Source organism: Dipteris shenzhenensis, chromosome 1 (genome assembly GCF_047967505.1).
Source record: "Dipteris shenzhenensis isolate YYH24624 ecotype China chromosome 1, Dip_SZ_1.0, whole genome shotgun sequence".
NCBI lineage: Eukaryota > Viridiplantae > Streptophyta > Polypodiopsida > Gleicheniales > Dipteridaceae > Dipteris > Dipteris shenzhenensis.
The window spans coordinates 22,103,524-22,113,706 of NC_141596.1; the positions used below are offsets into that span (position 1 = coordinate 22,103,524).

Below are 10,183 nucleotides of genomic sequence, written 5' to 3' on the forward strand. Positions count from 1 at the left end.
TAATAATCTCTGGACTAATCCTAGTCACTATGGGCGTCCCCACCAAACAAACATAACACATAAACATAGAACAATTTCTCTGGTCGACCAAGGCCAAACCTTTTGGTCGTAATTAAGGGGTGCGACCATCAGTCAAAGCGCCTTAATTATGGCCAAGTCTCTTTAATCGAAGTTGGCACATCTTGGTTAACTAGGTTAACCCTCTTGGCGTGAGCCAAGTCTCATTGACCCAAGTCAACACTCTTTGACCGAAGTCAGCACTTTAATTGCTTGGCACGGTTAACCATCTTGGCTGAAGCCAGATCTTCCTAACCGGGTTAGGCTTACTTAACCGAGGTTAAGTATCTTTGACCGGAGTCAAGACTTTGACCAAATAAGTAGCTCTTTGAATATAATTAAATAAATGAAGAACTCGTTAATTATGATCAATAAATGGTCAACTTATGCTTTGACTTTGGAATATTTACAGCTTGGTGACATCAGGCTCGAGATCATGCGTTGCATGGCGTCCACACTTAGTGGCTCTTCTTTTGTGATCCATTCTTGACTTTGTCTTGGCAAGGTTATGGTGGCAGGAGCGCATATCTAATGCTTGTGACCTTTGATGCAAAAAGGACAGCACACTGTCATCCTGGTGGTCAAATGACCCTGCTCATGTTGTGAAATCCTATCATAAAGAGAGTGGTATCTCCCACGGATCTCATAATATCATCTCCCCTTGTGACATGTGGCACCCTCTCTTGGACAAGCCTCCTAGAACCGCATGCTATGTCAAGGACCATGTGTCCATCCAGCCTGGGAAACTTCCACTCTGGTACCATTGCCTCCAATGGGAAAAAGGTTATAGCAATGAGACTTTCTCTCTCCAAAATAAATCCGTGAACTGAAAGAAGAGAATCCATCATGGCATCCTAACCCCCTCCTCAGCAAGCTGATCTGACATCTGGAGAATTTGCTGATGAAGCTGGAAATGTCTCTGCATCCGTTGATTAAGTTGAACGTGCATTGCTTAAATCTGCTCCATTACTTTAGCTGCAGGACACAAGTACTCAGTGGTTTTGACCTAAAGTCGCTTGCAAGTTGCTTTTATGGCGTGTGGACCTCGATGGCTCATTGTCTAAAAATTTAAAGTCAAGGTTCAATTTTAATAGCTATGAAGGTAAATTTGAAATCATAAAGGATGTCTGCAGTGTGCACGCACCATATATATGTTTTTTTACTTTTTTAAAATTTACTATTTTTCAAAGGATTGTTCACAGAATGTTTTAACTTGTTTTGAAACACTTAACAATTGCATTGAACAAGTGGATTAAAAGCATGCTCCAAGAAAGGGAGACTAGCATTGAAGGGTAGGTCATAGTGAACGTTCTTTAAGGATAACAAACACAATTACAAGAGAGTTGAGAAATAAAGGCTTTATTGTGTTCACATGCTCGCCTAGTGCAGGTTTTCACTTGTCTAACTTCACTTTCAAAAAAGGATTGTCTACAAAACTGTTTTTTACACTTGTTTTGAAACATTGACAATGACAATGCTAATAAGTGAATTAAGAAAGATGCTTGCGAGGAAGGGAGATTACCATTCTAGTGGTTGTAGTAATGTTCATTTTGAAGGTTGGACTCACATAGCAGACAGTTGAGAGAATAAGGTGTTATGGGATGGTTGAGTGGGGTCGATGCAGGCAGACATGTGCATACATGTTATTGTTAGCGATTGTGCTTTGATCTCGACTACGGACTGAAATTTGAAATCGAACAAGTCCTGAATAGCTTTTCTAAGAAGTGGATGTGATGCAGGCACAATCTCTATTTGCACTCAGCTTTGGTTTTAACAAGGAAAACACCTCGAACCATTCAAGGAATCAAGGTTCTGACTTTCCTTGCTGATTGGAATCTGTTGTTACAGGTGCTTTCTTTTACTCTGATTTTTGACTTTAGATCCTTTTTCCTGCAGGATGGCTGCAGATACAATCTCCTTGAATGCAGTTTTGCTCTAGTGGTATCATTTGCCATAAATGTGGCAGTGGTAGCTGTAAGTGGAGCTGTCTGCAATGGGGAAGGACTTTCTACTGAGGATAAACTCAGTTGCAATGACCTAGATCTCAACCGTGCTTCGTTTCTTTTGAGAGTGAGTATTCAATGTCAAGAACATTATGGCTTTTTGCACCTGTCTACCACAAAGATGTCTGCACCAGATAACATAATTTTTTTCTTGGTCAAACTCATATACCTCTGCCAAGTTTGGATTATATGAGATCTATCATCCAGGATTTTGATTTATGACTTACCTGTAATACATTATATTAAGGCCATAGGTCCCCTATGTCAATAAGAAATTGAAATTCCCTCCTTGCATTCCAGGTGATTAGTTGGGGGGAAATGAGGCGGGTTGAAACAGGAGAGCGAGAGGAAACGTTAAAGCAAGGTGAGAGTGTGAGGATGAGAGTTAAAGAAGAAGATAAAGAAACCATACACCCTCACCTCACCACACTCACCTTGGCCTCCCCCTCCTCCTCCCCCTTACCTGCTTCAAAAGAAATGCTGACCACGATAATAAATAAAGCTTTGGAAGAGGGATTCCCCACAAACTGGGGATACTGCGGATCCACAAAAGAGGAGACAATAACTTACAAAAGACTACAAAACAATCATGGTAAGAAGTTTGTTGGCTAAATTGTATGGCACCATCCTTGAGCAGAAAATGAGCAATCGGGTAGAGGAACAAGGAATAAGGGCACTAAACCAACTAGGGTTCTGGCCCAAACACTTGACAGTAGACCATCTGATCGCTTTTAGAGCCGCAATAGAGGGGGTCAAGAAAGAAATGGAAAGGGAATTACAAACATTGGCCACTGCCCTAGGAATTATAAATATTTCTAACACCCCCGTGCAGTGAAATGTTACAATGTACAAGGTAAACATCAATCACCAAACGGATATAAGTTTAAAGCTTTGTGAAAAGCCTCAAACTTTGGACGAGATAATGCTTTGGTGAAGAGATCTGCCACATCTGTTGTGACGGCCCATGCTATGTGGCCGCTCCTTGACATAATGATAATGAATTTCAATGTGTTTCATATAAGCATGAATACATAAATAGTTGTGATATCTATGATGGATTGATTGTTCAACATCAACAAATATGATAAGAGTGCATGGCATGCGCCAATTGTTCATTCGTATGAGAGATCCCTCAATGGTACATGGGTTTTGGGTGTGGATAGTTTCTTCAAATGCATCCTCCATGGCTTTCACAATGCTACCCATCATGGGTGCCTCATCATCTTGCTAGTTCAAAGTAGATGCATTGAGATATGCGTGCCAAATGTTTTTTTGAAAACCCAATGAAACAAAATTTTGTTTTTTTTTTGGGGGAGGGAGTAATGGGTGCGGCGCAATCCACAATGGATGAAATCTACAGTTTTTTGAGATTATGAATTCGTGTGGATTAGCCTTTTGGTTTGAGATCTAGCGTTTGCCATGTTTGAGTCTGTTCTTCTTTGGAGTTGTGTGTGTGTGTGTGGATATGAGGCAGCGGCGGCTGCTTCTGGCAAATATGTTTTGGAGAATATCTTTGTGTTTTGGCAGATGGGATGAGGTAGTCCAGAACAGATTTATGAGAACAATCACAGACTGCCCCATTTACACTCTGGGTGTTTGAACAGTTGGTCACTTGTTCTTTAGAATCCTAGTAAATGCCCTTCTAGTTAGCAAATCTTTGATCCTTGCATAGTGAGCATCTTTACTAGGCCTGTGCATGTCTTGATACCTGGGCAAGCTGCCTGGACTTCTGGGTATGAAACACACTTTTCTTGTTTTATCTTTTGGTGGGAGGGCAGGCTTCCAACATGGAAAGCCACATCCCTCTCTGTATCCAAGTGTACACGTGCACAAACACAGACAATGCTCTTGGGATTGTGGGTTGTTTGAACTTTGTATTTTTAAGTTGTGGTCTCTTGGATACTAGAACCCCAGCAAATGCCCTTCTAGTTAGCAAATCTTCGATCCATGTATGGTGTGCATCTTTCATATAGTTACTGGGGAGATGCTTTCTTACAATTGACCTCTTTTAGCGTTGGTCTGAATAAGAACATGTTAAAATTTACTGACCTCTTTTAGTGTTGGTTTGAATAAGAACACATTAAAATTTACCATCAAAATCCTAACTTCTTTCATGTAAAAAAAGAGGATAGTGCGTTTTGCGAACTAATTCCACCGAGCTTGATGTGGTTGAAATTAATGGTTTGTAAAGGAATTGCATAGTATTTATGAAGTGGCTGTTATTTTTCCTGAAGCTGGTGAATTCCTTTTGTTACTTGTTGGAGATGGGCAGAATTCATTGGGAAAGTGGAGCTCAACACTATTTGCTCTTGCTTTGCTAGCCTCAGGACAAAGCTCTACTATAACTGGGACCTATGCTGGCCAGTATGTCATGCAGGTACGATTTCAACAATTCAAAGTTTTGGAATCATGTTGAATCATTTTTTACCATGAGTAATGTATGGCATGTTTTCATACAGGGTTTCTTAGAGCTCAAATTTGCTCCATGGATTAGGAATATGTTGACAAGATGTGTTGCGATCGTGCCAAGCTTGGTGGTATCACTGATTGGAGGTTCTAGAGGTGCTGGCAAGCTCATAATTGCATCTTCGGTAAGTGCAAACACGTATTTTTTCCAATTGGTCTTTTATGGGATGGGATGGGATGAGATGGGGGCTTTAGGGGTTTCACGTGTAGTGTGGCATAGAGAAGGGAGGCTGAGTAAAGCAATTTTTGTAGAATGATGAAGACTGTTTATGTAGGAGTGCAAGAATAATACAGTTGGCATAGAAGTGACCAAGGCATAATTCTGGGCCTGTAGATGTAAGGACGCCATAACATGCAAGGCGTAATTCTGCGAGTTGTGCATGTCAAAAGTTATTTGAGTGTTTTTCAAATCTATTGTTATGAGCATTGTGGTTGGAATCTGTGTTGTTTGCATCAATGATAGTGCCATTTCCCAGGGATCTCCCTTTGCTACGTGTCTTTGTTGGTGTTGTGGTTAGTGAGCATACAACAATGGTGTTAAAAAATTAGTTCTGCCCACAAGGGTTGTGGTTGATTGACATTGCACATGATCAATTGCGACTCGGTACTAGCCTTCATGGTGGCTGCCTCGGCCTTTGAGAAGCAATTTAAAGGGAATGTTTACTGTAACCTCAGTGCTATCTTAAAAGGGATACTAATTTGTAATGTGGAATCTTGTTTGCTTCAATTTCAAAGTTGCAACACTACAGGATATAAAAGTGTCCTTTCATAGGTTTGGGGAAAAAATCATTCCTCTCACAAAAGATTGTCTAATAATTTCCTTAACCCATGCTTAATCTACACTATCCTAACAGTATTGGGAAATTATTGGCAATACACCATGATGACTAGAGGCTGGTATAGTGAGGACTGAAATTACGGGACATGGGAGAAATATCCTTCTCAAGAAAGTCATTTTGTAATTTCCTTGACCATGATCAATATACATGACCAAGACATAGCGGGAAAGTACTGGCATGCTAAGAAGAAAATCATACTACAGAGTAGCTCTAAAGTTGGATCAATGCTTCAGTCAAGGAAAGGGAGAAGCCATCACAAGTATTATCGCAAAAGAGGACATTCTAAATTTGGATTAATGCTTCAGTCAAGGAAAGGAAGAAGCCATCACAAGTACTTATGCCTCAACATTCGTCCAAAGAGAAGAAGGGAACCCACCATTGCTGAATAGAGGTGGCTGCTCTCGTATTTGCAGATAATCAGGCAAGCACCCAAAGTCAGAATAGTTGGCAAGGTAGCTGGCAAGATAATGCTCTACGAGAAATGTGCGTGAGGTTACGGTCTGATCAATGTAATGCAACCATGCCAGAATGTCGTCACTTGTGTGCCCTTGTCTCCTTCCTGCTGCTCCTCCTGTCTTGCTTTCCTGGGCATGCAAGCAGTGGCCTAAAAGTGGGTATGGCAGAAAGAAGGGAATCGCAGGCTTGGCCAGAAAACGGAAGGGAGCACAGCATGGCAGACAGGTGAGGCTGAACAATGATACACACACCTATCAAACCACATACACCAAATTTGTCAACACTGGCACACCTACGAAGCTACGACCCCTTTCATACTGACACAAAGGTATAATCCTGTTCACACTAGAAGCTCCGAAAATACCCAACAATTCTATGAATATGCGCAATTAACAGGACATAAAAATGTCCTAGGACATTTTTATTCTTGTTACCAAGCTACCATTAGTAGAAAGGTAGAGACTAAGTGAAGGACATACAAAACCAAAGTACTGAGCAAAAAACACCCCTGAATACTTTTTAAACATACAGACCAAGCCGTGGTCAACTTGACTTCTTGACGGACTGTAGAATAAGGCTGTGAATAGTGCAAAACTCAGACTATAATTTGGGTACTCTTTAGGTGAGGGCTATTCTGTTGTTGCTGGCGCCTGTAAGGGCCCTCTGATTCTGAGGGAAGGTGCCTGCACATAGTCATTGTTTCAAACATCACTAACAAATTTCAAGGAAGCCATACTCTTCACAACATCATTTTGTACTTAAAGTGAGCTTCAATTCAGCATTTTCAATATAGTTATTGACTTAACTCTCTCATGCAGCTAGGAGTTGAGTGAAGCAAGAAGGACTGTGCACTGTGTGACTGAACTTTTATGGGGCAATAAGGTTACAACAAGGCTTTGAGGGCATGACTGGTTGCTTAGCTGGCATGACTGGTTGTAGGCTGTCTGCTTAGCTGAGCAAGAAGGCTGGCCATTTGCAAGCAAATGGCTCTAGGCTGTTTAGCTAAGCATGAAGGATGGCTATGTGCTGGCTGCAACTGGCTATTTTCGAGCTGTTTAGCTGAGTATTAAGGATGGCTATTTGGTGGCTGCAACTGGCTATAAGCTGGCTGCTAGCTTGCTGCAAGTGGCTGTTGGCTGAACATGAAACTAGTTCCTTCGCTGAAACTGGCTGTCAGCTGAGCTTGGAGGCTGTCTTTTGGCTTGCTGCAGTTGGCTGTCTCACTGCTGAGAAAAGTAGCTGCACTTTGCAGTCAGGTCAGAGAGGGCAGCAAAAACTCCATGGGAGAGGGAGACTGCTCACAGCAAAACGGCGCTCCAGGGAGGAAGGAAGCTCCATGAAATGAGGAGTAGAGCTGCAAAGGAATGCAGGGCCTCATGTCTCGTTTGTGAGGGCTGCCTGGTTTCATAGCCTCTCATGAGGGGATGGCCTTGCCACTTGTCCAATGTGTCATGTCAATATCTGCCACATGTCATGCTGTGTGTCGTCCTTAACATGTGGCTGTCCATGATGCCATGTTGCATTTGAGCAAGGAGTCATGAACTAAATTGATGACGTACTAAGTTAAAGGATTGGGTTTTTCAGCACCCTCATTTGCCCAAACATAAAACTCTATTTCAGTGGTCAATACTACAATATGACTCTTCTTTCGCCATGAGATTCTTGGTTATTAACTCTATCCGATGATGCTATTCTAGGACTAGTTCTAGACTTTGTGTTTGGTTGGCCTTATCCTATACGCTTGTTGAGTTTATATTGTGTTATATTTTCTTCACTCTTTCATGTTCATTGATCCACGCCCAAGGTAGACTTTGTGTTTGGTTGGCCTCTCACTTATCCTATAGGTTTGTTGAGTTTGTCTTGTCTTGTCTTTTCTTCTCTCTTTCATTTTCATTGCTCTACATCCAAATGAACATTTATAGTTGCTGGGTCCGTATACATTATGTTCATTTTATTGGTGCTGCATTCAGTACTTGGGTGGGGTGTGGTCTTTTTCTCTCATAGAGGTTCTGCTCTAAATCCCGTAACTCTTGTGCTGAGGGTCCTCCCTCAAGTGCTATACCGTCGCAAACTAATACCTATTGGAGCACTGGAAACACATGTGCACAATCATCCTAGATTTAAAAACTTGAAATTACAAAATTCAAAATAGTACTAAATAATTATCAAGCAAGTGGACTCAGTTACTGTGTGCAATTGTATGAATCCCAAAGTGGGGAATCTATATGAATGTGGCATGTTTCGTGGAGTACGATGACCTAGGTAGGGTATGTGAAAAGACGTATACGAAGTTTGGCAGAGACTAAATGAGATACTTTGGGTTTCACAAGCAACTGCAGTGTGAGAAGAAAATGCGGACTACTTTTGTATTAGCGTTCTCCTTTCTAGCTAGCTCTTGTTTTGGCTGAGTCTGCCGTTCACCTCCGGGGATGTGTGAGAGCATGTGTCTATACTATGGTCTACAACCATGGCTAAGTGCTGATATGCTGAGTGGGAACGTCATAGAAGCTAGTCCTGATATTATGGTTTTCAACCTTGTGGATGACCGTCATGAAGTGCATGTGGAATAAATCTCTGGTTTTAATCTGTTTGTAGTTCAAGTTTTTTGCTAAGCCCTTGCACTCTGTGGTGGGAAGACTTGATATAGTACTTTTTGCGAGCAGATGATACTTTCTTTTGAACTCCCATTTGCGCTCTTGCCGCTTTTGAAGTTTACCAGCAACACTGTGAAGATGGGTCGCTATGTCAACTCAAAACAGGTGAGCATGTTTCGAGCTAACATTCTAAATTTGTTTCATAGGATTCATGATACTTCTAGTCCTATGCACAAACTGATTGCTAAACAAAGTATCTATCTGAAAGACAGCTGGGGCGTGGGATCAGAAGGTTATGCCTTCTCTTGTTCTACAGAAAGATAATGCATTCCATGTATTTGAGATTTCAGGGAGTCCAAATGATATGGTGTTCTTAAATAGAGCGTCATGCCTTTCCACTGTCCCTCAGTCTTTCTCTGTGGGGAAAATATTTGACATCCTGGAAGGTTGACCTTTGATTTGAGATTGTTGTCATGTTGTTCTCCTGTTTGATGAAAGCTTAAATGGGTGAATAATGTAATTATAGAATGCAAATTCCAGTAAGAGAGCAAAAGAGTGGGGGTGAGTTGAATCATATAGGATGCTGGGATTGACTTCAAGTTAGGAAATTAAAACAAGCTGGGATGATTATGCAATGAACCGCTATCTGAAGAATCGTGGTTGGAGCCAAGGTCTTAGTTTCCATGTCAAGAGATTCTAGATTTTGTATGGTCAAGCTAGTTCAGTTCATGTTTCTTACTAGTTGTGTGGCTTTTATATTTACAGAGGGTCAAGTAAAGATGTGAGGAATAAGAAACCAGGAAGCTAGGTTTATCCATAATGTCGTTGGCATATGAAACAGTTTGATGCTCACTGTGGTGTTTAGAGCTTCTTAGATGATCACTGAATTGTTTAATAATTAATCATTGGAGGTTCCTTGGTCTTCTCATGCACTTTTGTGTGATATGTGGATGAGTGTGGCCTTTCAATGTCCTTCAAGGAAAAGTTTAATCAATCATTTGAGCAATGCTAGATAATACCAGGATCCACTTATAAAATGTGTGCATAGCTGTCAAAGTGTAGATGTCTTACTAACGAAAACTAACTTTAATATTGTGTAACTCTTTACTCCTGTTGGTAAAATTATGCAGGTTGCTGGTTTAACCTGGTTCATAGGTTCCTGTATAATCCTTATCAACATGTACTATCTTTCCAGTGAGTTCATTCATTGGATTCACACCAGCACATTGCATACATCAGTTGTTTGGATTGTTGGAATTTCAGGGTCTTGTAGTTTACTTGCTTATGCTAGTTTTACAGTCTACTTGGCATTAAGGACAGATAGGACAGAGACATACATTTTGCCAGAAATGGCAGAGAGCATTGACCAATTTGATGATGATGAAAAGTTAACTTCTGGGATTGAGATGAACGAGTCAGGGCCATTAATTGTCAGCACTATGAATCAATCAAGTGTGAATTTTTAAAACCCATTCTTTCCATCTTGAGTAAAGATTATATTTATGTTATGGTTCCGACAGAGGGAAATTTGAGTTCGCAAGTGTGTCTTTTGCGTGGGTGCAGGTGCATATGCGTTTGTGCACATATGTTTGTGATGTGTGTAAATATGTTTGTGATATGTGCACATATGTTTGTGAGTCATTGTTTGTGCCAAACAAATTCTTTGGTGTGTTGGACTCTGTTTACACATGTTGTAAATTTCCATGCGGGACTGCTCAACGAAATATGCGGGTATTTGAGTAAACAATGAGCAAATACTTTAATGAAC

General features: G+C 40.9%; 1 protein-coding gene across 2 annotated transcripts in view; it reads left to right on the forward strand.

The window, feature by feature from the left end:
* The window catches only part of LOC147905539 (metal transporter Nramp6-like), a 54,242-nt gene extending 44,319 nt beyond the window's left edge, over positions 1–9,923 (forward strand). Inside the window, exons 9-14 of one of the 2 annotated variants that reach the window (XM_087373208.1) lie at positions 1,797–1,866; positions 1,954–2,127; positions 4,333–4,437; positions 4,520–4,651; positions 8,485–8,580; positions 9,546–9,923. In XM_087373208.1, coding sequence (XP_087229334.1) covers positions 1,797–1,866; positions 1,954–2,127; positions 4,333–4,437; positions 4,520–4,651; positions 8,485–8,580; positions 9,546–9,881 — 913 coding nt within the window. In that variant the 3' untranslated portion in view covers positions 9,882–9,923. Of the gene's footprint in view, positions 1–1,796; positions 1,867–1,953; positions 2,128–4,332; positions 4,438–4,519; positions 4,652–8,416; positions 8,581–9,545 lie in introns of those variants that run through there. The other variant, XM_087373213.1, reaches the window with a different exon arrangement.
* Positions 9,924–10,183: the final 260 nt, after the last annotated feature.